Source organism: Mustelus asterias, chromosome 3 (assembly GCF_964213995.1).
Source record: "Mustelus asterias chromosome 3, sMusAst1.hap1.1, whole genome shotgun sequence".
NCBI lineage: Eukaryota > Metazoa > Chordata > Chondrichthyes > Carcharhiniformes > Triakidae > Mustelus > Mustelus asterias.
Genome location: NC_135803.1, coordinates 77,025,155 through 77,050,798, shown reverse-complemented (window position 1 = coordinate 77,050,798; position 25,644 = coordinate 77,025,155). Strand labels below are relative to the sequence as shown.

Genomic DNA, 25,644 nt, shown 5'->3' with positions numbered 1-25,644 from the left:
ATTTCCAGTTTTATTTTGTTCTTTAAATTGTTATTCAGCAGTATCGTAATGAACTCAAGTTGAGCTGGATATGAATGATTTGGAACAGAAATATTTTAGGAGTAAGTATAGGCCATTTGGCCTCATCTAATCCATCCTTCTGCAGACAAGATCTCTAGTTTACTTTCACACTACTTTTCACCCTGTGGCAACAGATTGAATTGTTCTGTGCTTAAATGTCCCTCCTGGGGAACACATCTCATTATCCTTGGTTTGAATTGGTTCTGCCGGGCTTTTCACCGTTACGTGTATATTTCAACTCTTTGCTAGGTTCTTGAGAGGTTGTGGGGACAGTGTGGTTGAAAGAGCTGGAAATCAACTGAGATGGTGGGTGTGTGGGGCTTAGAACCAAGAGTGAATAAGGGATGGAGCTGGGATTTCTAGCACGTTCTGTTTAATTCCTCCAAGTGTTCGATCTGTTGTTAATTACGCTCCTTCTTTTCCTTTGGCAGAGGCTTTTACATCCTTGATTCACATTGCAAGCAATCACACCAACTCCTTGTTCAAGACAGGGTACAGGACGATGGCAAAGGAGGCTACAGAAGTGGTGAAAGGATTATTTACTGACCTGTCCCTCTATGTCCTGGATTTGAGCTGGAACATTGAGGATATTGTCCTGAGTTTCTTCGACAGCCTTTTCCCATTGGTTTACAATCGGCTGATACATCCTGGACTTAGTGAAGTTTCCATGGATTATTTAGAGTGCCTACGATTGGCCAGGCAGGATATTAACCCCTTTGGACCTTACCCTATGAAGATGGTCGCTGAGATGGCCAGGCCACTGCAGGCAATGAAAACTCTCCTACAAGTCTTGAACATAGGCAGCGAGGTGATAAATATGACCAAGAATGTCGTTTTCACCCGAGAATGTTCCAGAGCTCTGGTTAAAATGGAATATTGTTCTCACTGCCACGGCCTTACCCTAATCAAACCCTGTGTGGCATACTGTCTCAATGTAATGCGGGGATGTCTTGCTAATGTGGCAGATATTGATTCACACTGGCGGGGCTATATTTCAAACCTGGATGAGCTCACCAGTTTCATTACAGGACCACGAGGTGTGGAACAGGCATTACTAAGAGTGGCACCATTGGTCAATGAAGCTATTTTGCATGCCCAGCTGAACGGACCAGAAATCTCCACTACAGTAAGTAACGATATATTCCAGTGTGTTACTGCCAGTGTTCAGACACTCATCGGGTTGCGTTGGACTAAAGCGCAGCCAGGTTGAGCAAAATTAATTTTCTGCATTTTTCTAAGTGTATAAAGTAAAAGTTTATTTATTAGTTGCAAGTTGGCTTACATTAACACTGCAATGAAGTTACTGTGAAAATCCCCTAGTTGCCACACACCAGCACCTGTTCGGGTACACTAAGGGAGGATTTAGCATGGTCAATGCACCTAACCAGCACGTCTTTCAACTGTGGGGGGAAACCGGAGCACCCGGAGGAAACCCACGCAGACACAGGGAGAACATGCAGACTCCACATAGACAGTGACCCGAGCCGAGAATCAAACTTGGGTCCCTGGCGCTGTGAGGCAGCAATGCTAACCACTGTGCCACCGTGCCACCCTGTGTGTAAGCCCCTCTCAAAATGGCACATCTATTTGTGTCTCTCTTTATTGTTGACTGTGTGTGTGTGATTGTGAGATTCTGCGTGTGTGTGTCTCACTACTTGACTAGGCATCTCATTCTCTCTTTTAGTCTGCCTCATTCTCATGCTTTGTCTGCTCCATTTTCTCTCTCTCTTCCAATTTATGTTTGTCACTATTTGTTTTACTGTTTGTCTAAGCATCTCTTTTTCTGTTTTCCTGCATTTCTGTCTATGTTTATCTGTTTCTTTCTGTCTCTACGCCATCCCCACTCCATCTTCGCTGTCTTCTTATATCTATGTTTATCGTGCTCTCTCTCATCACTTTATCTGCCTGTGTGTAAATCTTTGGCCTTTGTCTTTCCTCAGCTTGGTTTATCTGTGGGCCGGATTCTCTGGCCCTTCCTGTCAGCAGGATCTTCTGGTCCCGCCAAAGTTGGCCCCGCTGCAGGTTCCCGGTGGCAGTCAGGACGAGCCATACAAATTGCATGGATCTCGATGGGACTGGAAGATCCCATTGAGAGCCAGTGGTGAGCCTCTGCAGGGGGGAGGAGGGGAATGGAAAACTCTGACCTATGTCTCTTGTTGGGTTCCCTGTTGATCTGTCTGCCTGTCTCTTTTCTTTCTTCACTTCCATTTTCCTTTGCTTTGCTTCACCTCTGTTTATTTTTATACCTGCTTTTCTCCCTCTCTCCGAGGTCCTTCTCTCTCTCTCTCTCTCTCTGTCTTTCTCTCCTTTTTCTATCTTGTTTTGCTGTAAAGAGTAAGTATGTTCCTATCGCTCTTGATTAAGGTTTCTGTAGACGTAAGCTGCACAGCACAAAATAACCAGCCTGGCTCTCGCCCATATCAACCTCACAGTGTGGGCGATTGTTTGAAACTGTTTAAGATTTTCTTTGTTGAGTTGTCAGTACTTGAAACAATGAGAGGTCTAAATCATAGATGTCAGTCGTGGCTTGGTTGGCAGCAGTCCCAATCCAGAGACTTGAGCACAAGCTCTTGGCTGCGGTTCTCAGCGCAGTGCTGAGGGGATGGCTGGGTGGTCAGAGGGCTTTCGGATGAGATGTTAAACCGAGGCTTAACCTGTCCCCTCAGTTGAGCGCATAAATCCCATGGCATTATTTCGAACAAGACAAGGGGAGTTCACCCTGATGTACTGCCCAATACTTATCCCTCATTAAAAACGGATTATCTGGTCATTATCACATGGCTATTTGCATTTCCTACATTACTCCATTGACTATGAAGTGTTAAGTGTTGTAATTTTTGGAAAAGGTGTCCTGCGATCATGATGCGAGTTTGTCCTTTTGTCTGTGGATTTAGGAAGGGAGAACAACAGAGCTCTCTGCTCTCAATTGCTATCTGGTTACCTCCTGCCTCCGAATATCCATGTATAGTCCTTGAGAGGGTACTGCTCCTTCCCCAGCATCTACAACTGTCTACACTGTGGGCATTCGTAGAGTAGGATTAAGTGCATGAGAATTGGCCACTTGGGTGAGCTGGCAGAGTGACTGTGGAGTTGTCCTGTGGCATGAATTTGGTGTCTTCCAGAGGGGTGTGATGGGGTAGGAAGGGTGGAATAAAATGGAAAGGCATCCATGCCTGAAATATCAGGCTTGCAAGGAGAATGCTAAGTTACAAATATTGATACCGAATCGCATTTGCTCATAGTTATGAAGAGGTTGGGAAGGGAATTTGTAAAATCTGCCTGATCTGTAATAACAGTATTTACAAACATCTTCGAGAATGTGCACTTCTATTCAATCAAGAACAACAACAACACTGTCCCTTTAAATGCAAATAGGATGTTAAGAATGCACAGCGAGTTATGAACAGAAATTTAATTTTTTTTGAAGCAAGCCAGCAACATTTTCCTCTTTCTTTTAACTTTGAACTAACCAGGCATTTTCTCTTGGTAATGTTTTCTGACAGGAAAGCTTGAGATGGAATCGCACACAAAATAAATAAATGAGAAGTACCACCAAGGTGATTTTTTAAAAAAAATTGTTCAATGGGAACATTTCCACAGATATCAACAAAAAAAATGAGAAGCCTCATTATACCCACTGTGAAGGACCTTGCCAGATCTCTGTGTGCCAGTGTGCTGGATGGCAGCCTTTGAGCTTCACTATCAAAGCAGCCTCTGAACAGTTTTTTTGTTTGTTGGCAGCTCTCCTGTTTGAGGCTTTAAGGACTGACTGGCTGCCACTGGGAGCTATAGACTTTTGAAAGGGCTGTATGGTTACCAAGCAGCAGACATAGACTGCTTCAAGTGATGTGGAAAAGGCCAGAAATTTATTTCTGGCCCAGTTCGTCCTTGCTTTTTAACACCTTGTAGCTCCTCCCATGAAAGGGTGAGATGGTGACACCCAAACAGCAGATATTTCTCACCATAGGACATGGTATTCATTTGACAAGTATGATGCGATGGTTTCTTCATGGCTGTCGCCCTCCAAAGCACAGAGTCACTAGTGCAGAGTTATTCCAATGTATATCAGAGTGTGGTAGCATGTCCCTTTAAGGAGCAAGCTCTTGGAGGGTCATGTGACCTGTTCGGCCAATCAGCCAAGATTGTGCAAATCCTGGAGCTGACTGCAGGTTTCCTTGCATTTAGGGGTCTGGAGTTGTGGAGTATGGTAGCCTTTATATCATACCCTGCACATAGTTACTTACCGTAATAAACCATTCATTTGTTAATCTACCTGGCATCCATCTTTGCAAGATGCTACATTTGGCAACGCGGTTCAGTTAAAGTGCCTTCCTACTGGTACAGAAATCGAGAGAGCAGTCTGCATATGGAAGCCTTTATAAAGCAAACTCATTCAGTCTGACTGTCAAAATGCTCCTTTTTGGGAAATTGGACCCATTCAACTCTAACACGGAGCAGTGGGTGCAATATGTCAAATGCCTACACTGCACTCAATAACATGTTGAGGGACAGGCGAGTCTGTGATCTTAACAACACAAATGTACAGAAAAAATTATTAGCAGAGGCTACATTAAATAAGGCATTAGAGGCTACCCAGGCAATAGAAAGTGCTGAAAAGGGAGGTGGAGGTGGCGATGGAACCTTAGTGTGTGCAATCAGGTGAGGTCCACCAAGCTTGGTGGGGAGCTGCTGGTAGATGTGGAGGTACTGGGAAGAGGACGCAGGAAGTAATGAGCAAAGAGGCTCAGAGCAAAAGAGTGCAGAGGCGTAGGAAATCTGGTTCACAGCCCAGGAGCTACGAAGAATGCTACTGATGTTTGGAGAGGCAATGACGTAATGGTATTGTCACTGAATAGTAATGAAGAGACCCAGGTTGCTGCTATGGGGACCAGGGTTCGAATTCCACCTTGACAGATGTTGAAATTCAAATTGAATAAAAAATCTGGATTTAAAAATCTAATGGTGACCATGGAGCCATTGTTGATTGTCATTAAAAATCCACATGGTTCGTGAATGTCCTTTAAGGAAGGAAATGGAAACGTAGAAACATAGAAAATAGGAGCAGGAGGAGGTCATTTGGCCCTTCCAGCTTGCTCTGACATTCATCATGATCATGGCAAATTGTCCAACTCAATAGCCGAATCCTGCTTTCTCCCCATAACCTTTGATCCGATTCGCTCCAAGTGCTATATCCAGCTGTCTCTTGAATACATTCAATGTTTGGCATCAGTTACTCCCTGTGGTAATGAATTCCACAGGCTCACCACTCCTTGGGTGAAGAAATGTCTCCTCTATCCTAAATGTCGACCCTGAATCCTCAGACTGTGCCTCTGGTTCTGAACTCCCCCACCATTGGGAACATCCTCCCTGCATCTACACTGTCTAGTCCTGTTAGAATTTTATAAGTCTGTATGAAATCCTCCCTCATTCGTCTGAACTCCAGCGAAAACAATCCTAACTTTGTCAATCTCTCCTCATACATCAGTCCCGCCATCCCTGGAATCAGCCTGGTAAACCTTTGCTGCACTCCCTTGAGAGCAAGAACATCCTTCCTCAGAAAAGGAGACCAAAACTGCACACTATTCTAGGTGTGGCCTCACCAAGGCCCTGTACAATTGCAACAACACATCCCTGCTCCTGTACTCGAAACCTCTCGCAATGAAGGCCAACATACCATTTGCCTTCTTTACTGCCAGTTGCACCTGCATGCCTACCTTCAGTGACTGGTGCACAAGGACACCCAGGTCCCACTGCACACTCTCCTCTCCCAATTTACAGCCATTCAGGTAGTAATCTGCCACCTTGTTTTTGCTTCCAAAGTGAATAACCTCACATTTATCCAAATTATACTGCATCAGCCATTGATTTGCCCACTTACCCAACTGCATCCTCATCACAGTTCACCCTCCCACCCAACTTGGTATCCTCTGCAAGCTTTTAGATGTTACCTTTTGTTCCCTCATCCAAATCATTAATATATATTGTGAATAGCTGGGGTCCCAGCACTGATCCCTGTGGCACCCCATTAGTTACTGCCTGCCAATTTGAAAAGGACCCATTAATTCTTACTTTGTTTCTTCTCTGCCAATCAGTTTTCTATCCATCTTTATACACTTCTCCCAATCCCATGCGCTTTAATCTTGCATGATAATTGATTTTGTGAAGGGGAGGTCGTGCCTCACTAACTTGATCGAATTTTTTGAGGAAGTGATGAAGATGATTGATGAGGATAAGGCAGTGGATGTTGTCCACTTGGATTTCAGTAAGGCCTTTGACAAGGTCCCTCATGGCAGACTGGTACAGAAGGTGAAGTCGCGTGGGATCAGAGGTGAGCTGGCAAGGTGGATACAGAATTGGCTCGGTCATAGAAGACAGAAGGTAGCAGTGGAAGGGTGTGTTTCTGAATGGAGGGCTGTGACAAGTGGCGTTCTGCAGGGATCAGTCCTGGGACCTTTGCTGTTTGTAATTATATATAAATGATTTGGAGGAAAATGTAACTGGATTGATTAGTAAGTTTGCGGACGACAGAAAGGTTGGTGGATTTGGGGATAGCGATGAGGACCATCAGGGGATACAGCAGGATATAGATCTGTTGGAGACTTGGGCGGAGAGATGGCAGATGGAGTTTAATTCGGACAAATGTGAGGTAATGCATTTTGGAAGGTCTAATACAGATAGGAAATATACAGTAAATGGCAGAGGGATCTGGGTGTACAGATACATAGGTCACTGAAAGTGACAATGCAAGTGGGGAAGGTAGTCAAGAAAGCATACGGCATGCTTGTCTTCATCAGCCGGGGTATTGAGTTTAAAAATTGGCAAGTCCAATTGCAGCATTTTTGGAACGTTAGTTAGGCCGCGCTTGGAATATAGTGTTCCATTCTGGTCGCCACACTACCAGAAGCATGTGGAGGCTTTGGAGAGGGTACAGAAAAGGTTTACCAGGATGTTGCCTGGTATGGAGGGCATTAACTATGAGGAGAGGTTGGAGAAACTTGGCTTTTTCTCACTGGAACGATTGAGGGGCGACTTGATAGAAGTCTACAAGATTATGAGGGGCATGGACAGAATGGATAGTCAAAGGCTTTTTCCCAGGGTGGAAAAGTCAATTACTAGGGGGCATAGGTTTAAGGGGCAAGGTTTAAAGGAGATGTACAAGGCAAGTTTTTTACACAGAGGGTGGTGGGTGCCTGGAACTTGTTGCCGGGAGAGGTAGTGGAAGCAGATACGATAGCGACTTTTAAGGAATGTCTTGACAAATACATGAATGGGATGGGTATAGAGGGATATGGTCCCCGCAAGGGTAGGGGTTTTAGTTCAGTTGGGCAGCATGGTCGGTGCAGGCTTGAAGGGCCTGTTCCTGTGCTGTAATTTTTTTTGTTCTTTATAATCTCTTGTGCGGGACTTCGTCAAATGCTTCCTTATTTGGCTCCCCCTTGTCAACTCTACTAGTTACAACTTCAAAGAATTCCAACAGATTTGTCAAGCATGATTTCCCCTTCATAAATCCATGCTGACTCTGTCTGATCCTGCCACTGCTCTCTAAATGCTCTGCTTTAAAGTCCTTGATATTGGATTCAAGAATTTCCCCACTACTGATGTTAGGCTTACTGGTCTATAAATCTGCCATCCTCATCTGGTTTGGCCAACATGTGACTCCAGATCCAGAGAAATGTGATTGGCTCTTAGCTGCCCTATGAAATGGCCTAGCAGGCCATTCATTTTAAGGGCAATTAGAGATGGACAATAAATGCTGGCCTTGGCAGCGATACTCACATTCCATGAATTAATTTTTTAAAAATCACCTCCCCCCCCGGGAGAAATGTAAATTCAGGGAAGCTGCATGTTATGCCTGCAATATAGGAGGGGGAACATGAGGAGCATATGCAGGACCAAGCAGAGCCCACCAGGGGCCAGCAAAAAAAAAATTCCACTCTAGTACACAGTATTGAGGAACCCTGAAAATGATTCTGAAGTATGCAGATTAGACAACATTAAGGTGATCAACATGGCTCCAATTACGGTATGTGTTGATGGTAAATGGTCATCCACTCAGAATGGAGGTGGACACGTATTGTTATTTACAAAGGAGGGTTCAGCCTCTAAACTTAAGAAGCATGATCGCCAAGAAAATCCTGAGGCCACATCAAAGTTTTACTTAGTCCGACCTGTACCCTATGCCTTACATGAGAAGGCTGAGTCTGAGCTCAAATATCAGGCATCATGAAGCCTATCCAGTTTTTGAATGAGTGGCTTCCATCGTGCCAGTGGTTAAACATGATAGAATCATTAGGATATGTGGTCACTACAAATTAACGGTCAATCAAGCAGCAAAATTGCATCGATATCCAGTACCAAAAATTGAAGATTCGTACGCCAAATTAACAGGAGGCTTAACTTATACTAAACTTGATATGAGCCATGCTTCCCAGCAATTAGAGTTAGATGAGGCATCTAGAGAATTTGTTCCAATAATACCCACAAAGCAACACGGTGGCACAGCGGTTAGCACTGCTGCCTCACAATGCCAGGGACCCAGGTTTGATTCTAGTCCCTGGTGACTGTCTGTCTGTGTGGATTTTGCACATTCTCCCCGTGTCTGCATGGGTTTCCTCCGGATGTCCTGGTTTCCCCCCACAGTCCAAAGATGTGCAGGTTAGGTGGCTTGGCCATGGTAAATGTGTGGGGTTACGGGAATGGGACTTGAAGAGTCAGTGCAGGCTTGATGGGCCAAATGGTCTCCTGCACTTTCGGAATTCTATATGAATCCTATACTCAGCTACCCTTTGGGGTATCTTCATGCAATTTTCCAGTGTCATAGAGTCATAGAGGTTTACAGCATGGAAACAGGTCCTTCGGCCCAACTTGTCCATGCCGCCCTTTCTTTTTTAAAACCCCTAAGCTAATCCCAATTGCCACATTTGGCCCATATCCCTCTACACCCATCGTACCCATGTAACTATCTAAATGCTTTTTAAAAGACAAAATTGTACCTGCCTCTACTACTACCTCTGGCAGCTTGTTCCAGACACTCATCACCCTCTGTGTGAAAAAATTGCCCCTCTGGACACTTTTGTATCTCTCCCCTCTCAACGTAAACCTATGCCCTCTAGTTTTAGACTCCCCTACCTTTGGGAAAAGATATTGACTATCTAGCTGATCTGTGCCCCTCATTATTTTATAGATCTCTATAAGATCACCCTCAGCCTCCTACGCTCCAGAGGAAAAAGTCCCAGTCTATCCAGCTTCTCCTTAAAACTCAATCCATCAAATCCCTGTAGCATCCTAGTAAATCTTTTCTGCACTCTTTCTAGTTTAATGATATCCTTTCTATAATAGGGTGACCAGAATTGCACACAGTATTCCAAGTGTGGCCTTACCAATGACTAGTACAACTTCAACAAGGCATTCTAACTCCTGTATTCAATGTTCTGACTGATGAAACCAAGCATGCAAAATGTTTTCTGTCCACCTGTGACTCCACTTTCAAGGCGCTATGAACATGTACCCCTAGATCTCTTTGTTCTGTAACTCTCCCCAATGCCCTACCATTAATTGAGTAAGTCCTGCCCTGGTTCAATCTACCAAAATGCATCACCTCGCATTTATCTAAATTAAACTCCATCTGCCATTCGAAAGCCCACTGGCCCAATTGATCGAGATTCCGTTGCAATTGGAGATAGCTTTTTTCACTGTCCACTATGCCACCAATCTTAGTGTCATCTGCAAACTTACTAACCATGCCTCCAAAATTCTCATCCAAATCATTAATATAAATGACAAATAACAGTGGACCCAGCACCGATCCCTGAGGCACACCTCTGGTCACAGGCCTCCAGTTTGAAAAACAACCCTCTACAACCACCCTCTGGCTTCTGTCAAGAAGCCAATTTTGTATCCATTTAGATACCTCACCCTGGATCCCGTGAGATTTAACTTCATGCAACAACCTACCATGTGGTACCTTGTCAAAGGCCTTACTAAAGTCCATGTAGACAACATCAACTGCACTGCTCAACATCAACTGCACTGCAGTGCTCAATGGAAAGCTTGCTACAGGACCTACAGTGGATGTCTATCTGGATGATGTACTGAGTACAGGAGCATCCAAAGAGGAGCATCTAGCAAAGCTAAAAGAAGTTTTAAAGGGGTTTAAGAAGACAGAAGTGAGGTTAAAAAGAGAAAAATGTACATTCCAGCATCATGAAGTAATGTACTTATGGTCCAATGGGGACACAAAAGGGCTGCACCTTAAACAGGAGAAGATAAAGGCAATTAAGGAAGCAGCAGCCCCAGAAATATGATGTGATTGAAATCATTTTTAGGCATGGTGAATAATTATGCAAGATTTATTCCTAATCTTTCTGCAGTATTAGCACCTTTATACACTTTGCTCAAGAAGCACCAGAGGTGGCATTGGAAAGAGAATCAGAAAGAAGCCTTTGAACAGGTTAAACTGGAATTGGGTCATCCACTCTCAGTACGTTTTGACCCCTCAAAAAACATCATTCTTACTTATGACGCATTTCCTTATGTAATCGGAGTGGCTTCATCGGATAAATTGGAAAATGGTGCAGAAAGGCCTACTATCACCTACGCCTCAAGGACTATGATCTGTGTTGAAAAAGCTTACCCCCAAATTGTAAAAAGAGTGACTAGTATCACCTTCGGAGTGAAAAAGTTCCATCAGTATGTTAATAGACAGCATTTCAGAGTAAAACCAACAGCGTTCAGCATGTTCAAACTGCACCCTACCACCCTGCTTCAAATAGAGTCATAGAGGTTTACAGCATGGAAACAGGCCCTTCGGCCCAACTTGTCCATGCCGCCTTTTTTTTTAAAAACCGCGAAGCTAATCCCAATTGCCACATTTGGCCCATATCCCTCTACACCCATCGTACCCATGTAACTACCTAAATGCTTTTTAAAAGACAAAACTGTACCCACCTCTACTCCTACCTCTGGCAGCTTGTTCCAGAGACTCACCACCCTCTGTGTGGAAAAGATTGCCCCTCTGGACACTTTTGTATCTCTCCCCTCTCACCTTAAACCTATGCCCTCTAGTTTTAGACTCCCCTACCTTTGGGAAAAGATATTGACTATCTAGCTGATCTGTGCCCCTCATTATTTTATAGATCTCTATAAGATCACCCCTCAGCCTCCTACGCTCCAGAGAAAAAAATCCCAGTCTTTCCGGCCTCTCCTTATAACTCAATCCATCAAGTCCCGGTAGCATCCCAGTAAATCTTTTCTGCACTCTTTCTAGTTTAATGATATTCTTTCTATAATAGGGTGACCAGAATTGCGCACAGTATTCCAAGTGTGGCCTTACCAATGACTAGTACAACTTCAACAAGGCATTCTAACTCCTGTATTCAATGTTCTAACCGATGAAACCAAGCATGCCAAATGCCTTCTGTCCACCTGTGTCTCCACTTTCAAGGGGCTATGAACATTACCTCTAGATCTCTTTGTTCTGTAACTCTCCCCAACGCCCTACCATTAACTGAGTAAGTCCTGCCTAGGTTCAATCTACCAAAATGCATCACCTCGCATTTGTCTAAATTAAACTCCATCTGCCGTTCGTCAGCCCACTGCCCCAATTGATCAAGATCCCGTTGCAATTGGGGGTAACTTTCTTCACTAGCCACTATGCCACTAATCTTAGTGTCATCTGCAAACTTACTAACCATGCCTCCTATATTCTCATCCAAATCATTAATATAAATGACAAATAACAGTGGACCCAGCATTGATCCCTGAGGCACACCACTGGTCACAGGCCTCCAGTTTGAAAAACAATTCTCTACAACCACCCTTCTGTTAAGAAGCCAATTTTGTATCCATTTAGATACCTCACCCTGGATGTGGCTGAGAGAGCTGCCCAAACATTCAAAACCACCAGGAAGAAACAGCCATCAGTCTTCCTGCAAACCAAACTGGCCCGTTTCCTCCTTTCTTATAGAACAACACCTTGTGTCTCAGTTATAAAGTGTGTGGGTGGGAGGAAGCTATTGTCACTATTCCGATAGGTGCAAAGGGGGAAGGGAGGCTGCTGATTTCTGTAGCATTGAGAAGTGCGTTGACCTTTCCAGTTTGGCTGGCTGGTCACATTGAGTTGGTTTTAGTTGGAGAATGGGGACCAGCCTGAGATTCTGTTGGGAATTATTTGAAGTGCTACCCCTGCCTTCAATTCTCGTTCATGCGTAATTAATAAAATTCCAAACCTATTGTTGAATTGAGAATGCATCTTTAAATTTCCAGAATTCCATATCTCCATCGTATTCTGACCATTGGTGCGTGCAGATCTGGACCTGAAACCCTTTCCATTTCTGAGTACGAAAGACATTTTAACTGAGGGGTTATCGCATTTCAAGTGGGGGTTGAACCAACTTTCAAAGTAAATCAGAATTTACCAAAATCAATTGCGTTTTTTAAAAAAATCTTAATGTCTTTTATCCGTCTTTGTTCTGAGGATCTTAGGAACAGTTCTCCCCCTCCCATTCCTCACACAGCCAGTGGTGACTTCTTAGCAGATGTTTGGAGTACTGCCCCCCCCCCCCCCCCACCTCTTGAGAACCAGGGAATGGGCTAAAGAATTGAAGCATGTCTCACCCTCAACAGAAAAATCCCTCACACAATCTTTGACCACAGCTTTGTTCATTTTCTCTCCTGAAATCACAGATACTTTTGTGGTATCTCAGTAATTTTCCTCTGAACATATGTATTTCCCCTTTGGGAAATAGTGGGCAAGTGGTAAATTGGTTTGTGGGTTCAGCCCATTGAACTGGGTCACGAATACTCCTCCTGTGGCCAACAAGTCCTGATGGGGACTTGAACATAGAGTTTCTGGCCCAAAGGTGAGGACAGCACCACAAGATCTCCTTACTTCAGTGATGTTGACTCTCCCGTATCTCACCCCAATCACTCAGTGTGCACATGAGCTTTGAGAGATAATGTCATGTTGCTGGTACTCATAGGACTGAATCCCAGCAAGAGTTAGTGCCCTCTCTGCTCAATGGGGTGAACATTCGACATTTGCAAGCCCAGATAACAGACCGCATTAAGCGTGGGGAGGGGTGCATCATCACAGCTGATTCCAAGCTTGTCCTCATCAAATCTTATACAAACATACTGTTGTCATGGATTTGCCTGGTAACAGCAGGACCCAGAATTAATAAAGGGAATGATAGACTGTAATCTACTCAGTAACAGGGGCGAATATGTCTGACAACAGCAGTCACCCCAATTCAGAGGGGATGATGAGATGAGTCCTTTTTCCAGTACTGAGATTAGCAGACATCTTGATAAAATCAGATGAAATAGCCCTATCATCTAGGTTAACTGCTTCCTGTTGAGTGAGAGATTAGTGGAGACATACAAATGCTAATTTTCGAGACTCAAGGAATGAGAGAGACAGACTCCCAGAATCAGGGTATGATTGCCCACTCCTGCAGGAACAGAGAGGCTGGTTTAACATCAAACAGCAAGCCAGCTAACAGTAGAGGCCATTTTTAAAGTCCGCCAGCCAAGCTAGTGCAGAAACCTTTGTAAAGGCTGTTTATCTATCATCACTGAGCCAGACAAAGCTGCTTCAGAAACTGGATCATCCCCCTCGTCTTGTGTGGTAGCTATAAGCTGGATTGGACTGGTAGATGGATGTTGTTTGGGGAAGTCTTAAAGGTAGTTTGGAACAAGATGTAGTTTCTAGATAAAACTGCATGTTTATTACTTCTGGTGTTTACTTGTCTTATAGCATTATCATAGAATCCTATAGTGCAGAGGGAAGCCATTCAGCCCTTAGAATCTGCACTAACTCTTTGATAGAGCATCTTACCCAAGCCCTATCCCATATTTAACCTGCTAATCCCCCCAAACTACACATCTTCGGACACCTAAGGAACAATTTAGCATGGCCAATCCACCTAACCTGCACATCTTTGGAGTGTGGGAGGAAACTGGAGCACCCGGAGGAAACCTATGCAGAAACAGGAGAACATGCAAACTCACACACAGTCCTGTTCCTGTGTACTTGTCTTTTCTTTAATTTAATGAATGGTCTTTAATACTTGTTGCCTTATGGGCTGCTTATTCTCTCTGGGAGTTTCACATGACTCATTTCGCCATTCCAAAACAAAACCATACACCACCATGGACTGGTATCTCTCATTGATCTGCCCTTGCAGATAAAAGATTATTCTCAATAATTTGCTTTAATTGCTCAGTATAAGCAACAGAAGCCACCCCATTGGTTGTTCAACATCACATAGGATCTGTAACAGAATAAGTTTTCTCCAAGGGGACTGCATCTGTGTGACAGGAGAAGTTGACTGGGATTATTTTGTTGCTATAAACTTGTTGTGCAGCTCAGCTGAGTATCAAGCCAGTTTCCTTTGCAGTGATGGTATATAATTCCTCAATTTGATTCCAGTCTGGAGCTCACTCCCAGGTATCCACTGTGTCATGGATGGACTTTTTTTTACTGTCTGTGATCAGTGTGTGAGGGGTGGGTGCTTTCTTACCCTCAGTGGTTGTTCCAATTTAAACAATTCCAGCAGCGAAGTTTATGTGAATTTAAAAACAAGGAAGATTATTTGGGGAGTAGTATTAGTAAGTTTGCTATGACACTAAGGTTGGACGGGTGGTTAAGAACAAGGCAGTGTGTCTTGGGCTACAAGAAGATATAGACGGAATGACCAAATGGGCAGATAAGTGGCAGATGGAATTTAACCCTGAAAAGTGTAAGGTGATACACTTTGGAAGGGGTAATTTGACAAGAAAGTACTCAATGAATGGTAGGACACCAGGAAGTTCTGTGGAACAAAGGGACCTTGGCGTGTTTGTCCCCAGATCTCTGAAAGCGGAAGAGCATGATAATCGGGTGGTGAAAAAGACATATGGGTTACTTGACTTTATCAATCGAGGCATGATTACAAAAGCAGGGAAGTCATGTTGGTGTTGTATAGAACTTTGGTGAGGCCACAGCCAGAGTACTGTGTGCAATTCTGGTCGCCACGTTATTGGAAGGATGTGATTGCACTGGAGGGAGTGCAGAGGAGATTCACCAAGATCCTACCTGGGGTGGAACATTTAAGTTATGAAGAGAGGTTGTGGAGGCTTGGGTTGTTTTCATTGGAGCAGAAAAGACTGAGGGGCGACCTGATCAAGGTGTATAAGATTATGAGGGACATGGAGAGAGTGGATCAGGAGCAACTGTTCCCCTTAGTTGAAGGGTCAATCATGAGGGGACATAGGTTCAAATTGGGGGGCATGTGAGGAAAAACTTTTTTTACCCAGAGGGTGGTGACGATCTGAAATGCGCTGTCTGGGAGGGTGGTGGAAGCGGGCTGCCTCACATCCTTTAAAAGTATCTGGATGAGCACTTGGCACTTCGTAACATTCAGGGCTATGGGCCAACTGCTGGCTGATGGAATTAGGTGGGAGTTCAGGTGTTTCTCATGTGTTGGTGCAGACTTGATGGGCCAAAAGGTCTCTTCTACACTGTTATGATTCTATGACTTATTATCACACACTTGTTCCGGAGACTTAAAAGTGCAATGTCTCAATCACTGAGTGCACCCACCGTATCATTCACACAAAGATTACAAATACATGAGTTTAAATAAAACACAATGCAATTACAATTTATGATTGCCTTGACCTCTTTTGTGGCAGGTCGATTGTACATTGGTGCTTTGGTGAATTGAAGGTCTTGTAAAGCAAAGGACTTTCAGTAATCTGCAAAGCCTCTTGTAGTTGACTTTCTAGGAGGTTGGCTTTCAGGTGTGCTGGAAGCTGGGAGTCCTTCTCCTGCTTTCAAGTTGCTTATTACCTTGGCTGCTCAGTTGACTTGTAGCTGGTTTAATGGCTATCTGATGGATCTCTGTCTCTGAGCAGTTTCTTGCTGAATTTTTAAAGTAAATCACAAAATAGTTTCCTCACCATGTGACTTATACAAGCTCGATGTTCTTTTGATCAAAAAGGGGTAGGGCGTTGATTACACATCTTGTGCTTTTTGACATTTTTAAATTTGCCCTGTCTAGTTTGGATGAGACAATCACAATACAATGGTACATTGATGGGAATCCATTCACATTCATCTAACGCAGGTTGAGTTTCAATATTTATTTTGTCCGTGGTGAAACAAAGATGAGTCAGCTGGAATGCTATAGTTGTTTTGCTGGTTGTCCGTCCTTAAACCAAGGGATGTATGAATTCTCCTAATGCAATATCCATATTTAATGAGGAATTTGCTTGAGAGTCTGGAGCTCGGAAGCCAAAAGGTCACATGATTTGCAGTGGCTATTTTAATAGCCTGTTTACGTATTGACAGAAAGTTCATAATATATATCTAACTTTTCCAGCTCACCCTTCTTGGTAACTGCACTCTTGAGATCTTGTGACAAGCATGGAAGCTCATTGATTCACTGTGGTCTTCACTGATGAACAGCTCTAATATTACTCTGAGTGATATTATAAAACGTTTTTAGTCAGCAGACAGTAAGGGCTGGATTTTCCCATCCTGGCATCTGAGTTGAAGTACATTGTGTGAGCTTTCAAGATGATGGGTGGACCCATTATCAAGGACCACTCAACAGCAATTTTCAGTATGTAATACGGTATGTAATAAGGGAATGAGTCATGAGTTTGCATGCTGATGTCCCAACATTACTGTGCTATTGTGGAATTTGCATTTCAGTTCTTCGGCAATCTTAGTTTGTTTTGTTACTTGATGTGAATCACTCCAGCAAAGAGATGCCAGGAACCATGGGAGAACCATGGGTTGGAGGTGGGAACTGTAGGAAAGGCAAATACAAACTGTGTTGCCTACGTCAGATGTCATAATACAATATTTTAGCATAAGTTGTATATGATTTTGCTTCATGATAGATCATGAGAGCTTTTTTTTAAGGTAAGTGACCTGTAAATACTTTGATTTTTTACTTCTGCCAATTGACTAACAAACTGTCAATGGAAAAAACAAGATTATGAAAGTGGAAAAATCTTAAGGTGCATTAAAGTACATAATTCACTGGATAAAGTGCAATTCTGCAATGTATGATAGTGAAATCCACGTCTGGCGTCAAACGTCTCCATTGCTTTGACTATTTCCTTGAAGTTCAGCTCAGTTTCAATGCTTTGACAGATGGATGATATTCTGGTTGTGTTCCATAGCTTCGCTGGATTCTGCTCAGAAGGGTTTGTTAACACAGTTGTTCAGTGGAACCTCATTACAAATTCTTGGCTGACTTCCAACCCAATAATGTTTCTGCTCAGTAGGAGGCATTGACGCAGCTGTCACGAGGAATGTGAGCTTGTTCATTTTGGCAGATTTGACAGCTATGAAGAGTTTAATATTTTGAAAATGGAAGTTCAAATGTTTTTTATGATAACAGATTTATGAGCTTCTCAAAGACTTTGCAATTCTAATCGAGGGCTTGTGAGTTTTGTTTATGGTAGATTCTGGGTGAATGGATTGGAGAAGATATGAGGTGGGGGAGGGAAGGGTGATTTTTCAGCTAAGGGAGGTGGGTCTGATTCCAGGCAGCGTCTACTTCAGCCAGATGAAATAAATGCTGGTACGCACTGCTGGGTAAGGTTAGTGACATTGGGAAATGTCCTTGCTCCTTGACTCCTGCTTCAGGTGAAAATGGCTGATCCTACGTGTCTGACTCTCATTGCCGCTAAGTCAAGGAGAGTCAATATTTGAGAGAGTTTTTTTTATGGCAGTCTGACAGGATTATAATGGGAAACGCTGCCTACACACAATGTTTCGCAAGGAAAAAAGTGGCATATTTATTCTTTTTATGAAATAAAGGAGGATGGAAGAACATCAATATCATAACGCTACAGCTTTTCATTTGCCCATCTGTAACTAAAAGCACTTGTTAAACTAAAGCCAATGTTCCAAATTGATAAGAATGTTGATCCCATCCACTGCTCAGAAACAGAATTCATTAAGCAGCCAGCATAGAGAGTGAAGGTTCTCTCTTCCAGTAGTCCCTGTTTCTGTGGGTCTTGCTATTATTGCCTGGATATTGACAGGAAAAGCACACTGCAGGTCATAGGCAAAACGTAGTTCATTTAGTGAGTGGCCAAGATGTACCTGACAAAATATCCCATGCAATATCCCAAAAATGTGGCAGTGCCTTATTAATAGATGGCTTTAATAGTCAGTGAGTGTACAGCTGCTGCCTGTCAACCCGTGTATAACTTTTTAAATAACCTGTTCCAGTTATCATTTCATTTAATATGTTTTTGAACATGAGCGTTTGCTGCCTTCCAGTGGACTGGACTGATCATCTGTTGGCTTCCATATTGGTGGCAACAGCTTCCATTTTAATTCCAGCCATTTAAAATGCCATGGCATGGAGCCTTCTATGAACAAACCATGGCAGGTGATCACTGGAGTTTAATAATTCTTGAGTAATTTAATCTGATTGGGGCATTCAAATGTAAAATGGTTTGATGCCAGTCATGGGTAACTTGGTCTAATGTCACACACTTGCAATTCAGAGGGTAATATGATCTAAAGTCATTAATTGCTGAGTTCCTTGGTTAATGTAACCTGATCTCACGTAGGTCAAGCTTGTTGGCTTAATATAGTCCAATGACATTTATCCTGGAAATTGAGGGGTTAATGTAGTCTTATGTCATTTTCCTTTTGGATTCATAGTGAGGAAATGTAATCTGACATCATGTACCTGGTTCTCATACATTAACATAATGTAGCCTAACAGCATGTGTCTGCCACTCAGACATTTAGGTAATGATGTCTTCTGAGGGCTCATAAGAAACATGGTTCATTATTGTGTACAGTGGGCCATTGGTAACTCAATCTCTCTTGTCAGGTTCTTTTGGAATGGTAGCTAGGTATTTAACTGATGGATGAGTATTTAGAAAGCTTTCTCCTCTAAATCGATTTCCTGTTTTCTTGTCGGTTGGAAATGCTGCGGTCAGTGTCTGCCAGTTCCATAGGCACACATTGTCCTCTATCCTGGAGGAAATTTATTCCTCATTTCTGAAGCTCCACAGTGAGCATTGACAAGCTGTTCTTTCACCGTGGTGTTGCTGCCTCCATGAATGTCCACATGTAGCTTGTACAATTTGCCCTATTACGGGCTCCACATATCCATTAATTGCCTTCCCTGGACCATGTAGAGTAACCCTAAATTGGGTTGTACCCACCTATCATTTTGAGAAAAATTTCATTGTGAATCCTTTCCATCATGCCAAACTTAGCCTAATCATCCATCGTCATGTTCATATTCATTCTGGTTACGTTCCTCTGCAAATCAACCCTATCACAAACAGAAATGTGATAATGATCAGATTATCTGTTTTAGGTGCTGGCTCACGGATCATTGTTGACCTGAACATTGCCCCCTTCTTTGAATAGGGATTTTTTTTGTCCGCCAGAGGTGGTTTAACATCTCATTTGAAAGACAGCACCACAGATAGAGCAGCACTCCTTCAGTTCTGTAATGGGAGTGTGAATCTATATTAAGGGCGGGGTTTTCCGGCCGTGCTCACCCTAAAACCGGAAAATCCCACCCGAGGTCAACAAACCTTTGCATGGTCTGCATCCCGCCCACTATGATTCCTGTGGAAAATTCTCCCTCCATTAAATCACTGGAGGGGGAATTACACTCAAATCCTCAGACTTGGAGATGAGTAGTGGCACCTCAGAGACCTACACTCTGCTATATTAAAATAAAGCAATGTATTTCGTACAGCTGAACTATTTGCAGTGTGGTTTCAAACTCCAGGCTGTGCTAAGTTACTAGAGAAACAAAGATTGGTTACATCACAGAGAGAGACCTTTCAGTGCATTGTGTGGTGCCAGCTCTCTGCACAACGCACCTCATCCCCATCCCCTGTCGTTTCCTCAGAGCTCTGAAAATCTTTCTCTTCAGATATTTATCCAGTTTCCTTTTGAAAGCCACAATTGAATTTTCCTCCACCACACTCTCAGGCAGCATATTCCAGATCCTAACCACTAGCAGCGGTAAAAAGCTTTGCTTCATGGCACTTCTGATTCCTTTGCCAATCACATTGAATTAGTGTCCTCTGGTTCTCAACCCTTCCACCTCTGTTAACAGTTTTTCGTCAACTCTGTCCAGACCCCTCATGATTTTGAACATCTCTCTCAAATCTCTTCACCTTTTCAGAATCACTTTGGTCCATCATGTCTGCACCGACTCACCAACTTAGCATTGTGACATCGTGCCATTCCACTGCCTTTTCCCTGTACCCCTGCACATTGTTTCTGTTCAAATAATCATTGAATGCCCTCTTGAATGCCTCGGTTGGATCTGCATCCATCACACTTACAGGCAGTGAATTCCAGACCTGAACCACTCGTAGTGTGCAAAAGTTATTTCTCACATCACATTGCTTGTTTTGCAATTGCTTTAAATCTGTGTCCCCCTGTTCTTGATCAGTCCAACTTCTCCAATTTATCCATGTAGTTGACGTCTCTCATCCATAGAACCATTGTTACAAGTGTTTTCTTCACCCTCTCTATTGCCTTTGTGTCCTTTCTAAAGTGTGATGCCCAGAATTGGACACAATATTGCAGCTGAGACTGCATTAGTGTATTATAAATAACTTCCTTGCAGTGCAATCTATGCTCCTGTTTATGAAGCTAAGGAGAGCATTTATTAATCACTTTCTCAACCTGCCCTGTCACCTTCAATGATTTGCCCCTAGGGAATCTGCTCCTTGGGAATTTATTTTATGTTGTCTTTCCTCTTTCTTTCTATCAAAATGAATCTCTTCACATTGCTCTGCACTAAATATCATTTGCCGAGTGGTACCGTAGCACAGTGCTTAGCGCTGTTGCCTCACTGCACCAAGGACCCGGGTTCGGCTCTGGCCTTGGGTGACTGTGTGGAATTTGCACATTCTCCCTGTATCTGCGTGGGTTTCCTCCGGGTGCTCTGGTTTCCTCCCACAATCCAAAGATGTGCAGATCAGGTGGATAAAGATGCTGAGGTTAGGTAGATGCATAGGGTTATGGGAATTGGGAGGGGGGGAGGTGCCTGGGTAAGATTCTGTTTCGGAGAGTCGGTGTAGACCTGATAGGCTGAATGGCCTCCCTCTGCATTGTAAGGATCCTATGGTTCTAAGTGTCCATCCATTCTATCAGCCTGTCGTCAATTCACAATGCTTCCACCTGATATCAATAATTGGGATCCTACAATTAGTCTTGCCATTCCTTGGGGAAGAAATTATAAGATCCAGCTCACCTTCCAGTTACTCCTGCTAGCAAGTGTCCATGTGTGGATATAAAGTAAAGGGCAGACTGAATCTCACCTCTGTTACATCCAATGACCAAATTGCCTGCACACAGTTGGCCAACTAAATAGATGGAAGAAACTTTAGGTTCAACACCTTATCTAAAGGACAGCACTTCCAATAGAGCCACACTCACTCTGTACTGTACTGCAGTGTGGGCCCAGATCACAGGTGCAAGTCTGATTAGAAGGGGAGCGTTCTACCAGTTGATCCAATCTTGGGCCTGTTTTATTTTCTGAAACTTCTGAGGATGTGGCGTTTACTGCGTTCAGCTGGTCTGTTTTCTTTCTCACATTTGAAATGGAATTATGGTGCTTTTTATTCTGTTCAGTAATCGGCTTGGAAAAGACGGAGAGTCAAAGAGCTGCATGCAGTTTGTGGCTGGGTTAAGGCACACTCACTGACCGATGAAACCTGGCTTTTGCATGCAGAAAGACATAAGGGTGAGATGGCCTTTGTTCTTACAGTAACAGTTTGACCTGTCAGTGCTTGGAAAGTTATCTTTACATTGGGCTTGATTCAATGCAAATTGCACATGGGAAAGATCTCTGACCTTCCATTCTCCGGTCTCGCATCCTGCCTACGTCTTCAATCATGAGCCATCCCTTAATTTGACCTCAACCCCACCAATGGTCCCTGCTACTTAGTAAACTACTTCTTATCATCTCACATTCTGGTGAACCCCAGATGCAAGTCTAGGCCATGTCGACTGGGAAAGTATTTTAAGGAGACGATTTTCCCTTCTCCAAGGATCTTTGCTCTTCAGTCAGTCCTTTGGCTGAGAGAGAGATGCACACACTGGGTTTATTTCTCAGAGACCAGCCTAGAAGCACCATCTCAGATATTTATCAGAATGTGTGCTGCTCATTCAAAATAAACAATTTCCTTCCATTACAAAATGCTCTGATCTGAAACTTGGCAGTCCAGCAAAATATTTATGGATTTCCTGAGAACACATGTTTGTGTATCGTTCCTTTTAAACTTATTTTTATATTAGAAAGAGCTTACATTCTTCTAGCACCTTCTAGAGTCTAGGGATGTCCAAAGCGCTTCACAGCTATGGAGTACCTTTGGAGTGTAATCAATGGAAAAATTCCACAGCTGATCTGCACACAGCTGGACAGTAAACCGGAGATCCAGAGTGTGAGGATGTGAGGCAGAAAGGAATAGAAGATTACGTTGAAAGGGTAGGAACAGGCTTTTCTGGAACATTAATTCTGGTGTTAACCATTTGGCTTGTATGTGCTGTTTCTGTTATATATTTCTATTGATGATAGACTGGTCTTCCAGGGATTAACTGGCTGTGTCTTATCTTTGACTCCCTTTACATGGTTACTTGATGGCTGAAATTCTGAGCCCATATGACTCTAATGTGAAATCTTCCCCATGGAAAGTGCCAGCTCCATTTCTCTGACTATTGCTCTGGCATAGAACAGCCAATTTAGTGCCGACTGGAGCTGACAACCTTCCAACCATGACCCTACTCCTCGCATTGAGCCATACAATTTTCCACCAAAGTCACTGGGGAATTAGTCAGCCAATTAGCCAGCAGTGATTGCATGTTCATTAGGTCTGGAGAGTGATTTTTGCCAGCCGCTAAACCCAACCTTCTGTCACAATATACATTGTTTCTCAATGATTTATTCATGGGTTGACTCAAGTTTTTGTTTTGTCTCAAAGTCAGGGAATAATTCAACGCACACAAGTTATCCTCTTCATTCTTCTTGCATGTTGAATTATTCGCTGACTTTGAGACGAAAGACTTGAGGTCAGAGAATAATCCAAGATCTACAAGTTGGAGTATTACCATCGCATGCGTCTGTCTTTGGATCATGCTCAGAAGGCTTTTGGACCTGGTTGCTTTAGCATGCAGCTGCTGGCACTCTGACCTAATTCACTATGTTGTCAACACACACTCATGCTCTGCTATAGGGGAGGCAGTATTAAGAGTTGGATCTATTGAAGAAAGCAGTCATCAGGGCCATGGGGCCAATGAAGAGGAAAAGGAGAGATGTCTCCACAATAATGGCAACAGGGACCGTAAGTGGAAATAATGCATGAAAATTAGAGGGAATTGCAGGCACTTCATTAGCTTGCAGATGTTTCTTCGGATGTCGGGCATCTGCCCAGATCATTGTGAACTTTTCCAAATTTCCTCCTTGTCCTGAAGGGGATGACTCATGCTGGTGTACCACTGCAATGATTTTCCTTTGTGAGTATGAACAATGTAGACAGTAATTTTTCACTGGATATCACTCCAGGCCTTATGCCATGCCCTTAGATGAAACATGGGATAGGTTTGAGGATTGAAGGGCCTGCTCTTACTCTGCTTCACCCAGATGGCCTAGCAACGTATATCAACATGAACTTAGGAATTTTTGTTTCTCTATCTTAAGCCTAGAGACACTGAGGTCAATGGTAGTATCTCTGCCTCAACCGACTCTGCCTTCTTGTGCAAACAGCACTCCCTTTGTCCCTCCCCAGCCCTTTCTCCACTTCAACTGTCTCCCCCTTTTTAAAAGGAGTAAGACCTGGAGAATATCCAGACTGCCACTGATGATTGGTTGGTAGCATTCACATCACACAAGTGCCAGGCAATGACCATCTCCCCTTGATATTCAATGGCATTACCATTGCTGAATCCCCACCACCAATATCCTGGTGGTTATCATTGACCAGAAACTAAACTGGGCTAGCCATATAAATACTGTGGTTACAAGAGCAGTCAGAGGTTAGGAATGTGGTGAGCAACTCATTTCCTGAGTCCCTAAAGTCTGTCCACCATCTACAAGGCACAAGTCAGGAATACCTTCCTCTTGCTACTTGAGTGTTGTTCTAACAACACTCTAGAAACTCAACACCTTGCAGGATAAAGAAGACCACTTGATCAGATCCCTATCCAGCACCTTAAACGTTCACTTCTTCCACCAGCAGCATACAGTGGTCACAGTGTGTATCATCTACAAGATGCACTTCAGCAACTTGCCAAGACAGCACCTTCCAAACCTGTGACCTCTATACCTAGACGGTGTAGAGCAACAAGAGCACTCACAGCATTGCTGGTGTACTTGCAGCACATGGAAAGCAGTGATTCCACAAGGTGGCTCACTATCACCTTCTCAAGGGAAATTTGGCACGGGCAATAAATGTTCAGCTTGTTAGTGGCATTCATATCCTGAGAACTAATAAAAAAACAAAAAGCTGTTTTAAACCTCTATCTTTGACCAAGCATTTGATCCCATCTTCATGTTTCCTTCAATACCTTGGTGTCTGATTAGATTACTCTGAAGTGCTGGACATGTTTTACTATATTAGCCATTTTATAACTGCAAGTTGTTGTTGGAATTGCACAGGAACAAATGTGGGAGAACATCACCTCAGGAATGAGTTGTGTAGTGTCCATGATGAAATGGATAGCCAATGGGCTGTGGATGGATTGATTGGTTGACTGCCCTTTTCCATTCTATTCTTCTGTAAGGGTTTCCATAATCCACTGATGCTTTATATCTGGGATTGGTTACATCTGTGAGTGTTGTAAGATTTTGTGGTTTCTTTATTATCGAGGGAGCCAGAGACAACAGACAACACATCATCAAAAAGCACACAATATAGTGAGGGTGATTTGTATGATTTCTTTGATCTTCCTTTTCAGTTTCAAGGAATGCAGTGAGGCCCATGTTGTGGGGAGTTCATTTTTGTTGACCGAAAAACTAAAAATGATGTAGAACATGATGGTGTGTGATCTTCTAATAAATTAGTTGGGGAGAGAATTTCTTGAATTTTTCCCATCTGACAGAGAAGATGAAACAATGTGTGCCGCATCAAAAGTTATCATCTGTCAACGAGCGTTTATAATTCCCGTCCAATAGAAGTATGTAAGAAGGATCTTGTCAGATGAATGTCAGAAACATTTACTTGATGTTCTGGGCCTCAGTTTCTTTGACTGGGCCAAGGTCCAGAGTTGAGGAAGTGTTCCAGAGGATTGTCTTGTGCAGTGTTAACTTGGAAGCCAATAAGTCTGAGGGTTGCCTTTGTGGTAAAATGTAACGAGACGCATTAATCATTATTTTAGCTTTGAAGCCAGAAATTGTATGAGAATTGTGTGGAACAATGCAAGGGGTGTGGCCCAATTTCTATTATCCCCACACTCCGCCTTTGACCATGTGAAATGATTTGTCTGCACTGAGTAGAGATGTTGGAGAATTCTCCTCTTGTCTGTAGCTCAGGCAGAATGGATGCAGGCTTCATAAGAGGTTTCGGGCTGAGGATAGGCATTTCAGCCCC

At 43.3% G+C, this 25,644-nt stretch overlaps 1 protein-coding gene across 2 annotated transcripts in view; it reads left to right on the top strand.

Annotated features, from left to right (window-relative positions):
- Positions 1-25,644, top strand: part of LOC144491433 (glypican-5-like) — a 594,817-nt gene that overhangs the window by 204,353 nt on the left and 364,820 nt on the right. For both annotated transcript variants that reach the window (XM_078209247.1, XM_078209248.1), the window contains exon 3: positions 492-1,186. In XM_078209247.1, the coding sequence (XP_078065373.1) occupies positions 492-1,186 (695 nt within the window). The remainder of the gene's footprint in view (positions 1-491; positions 1,187-25,644) is intronic.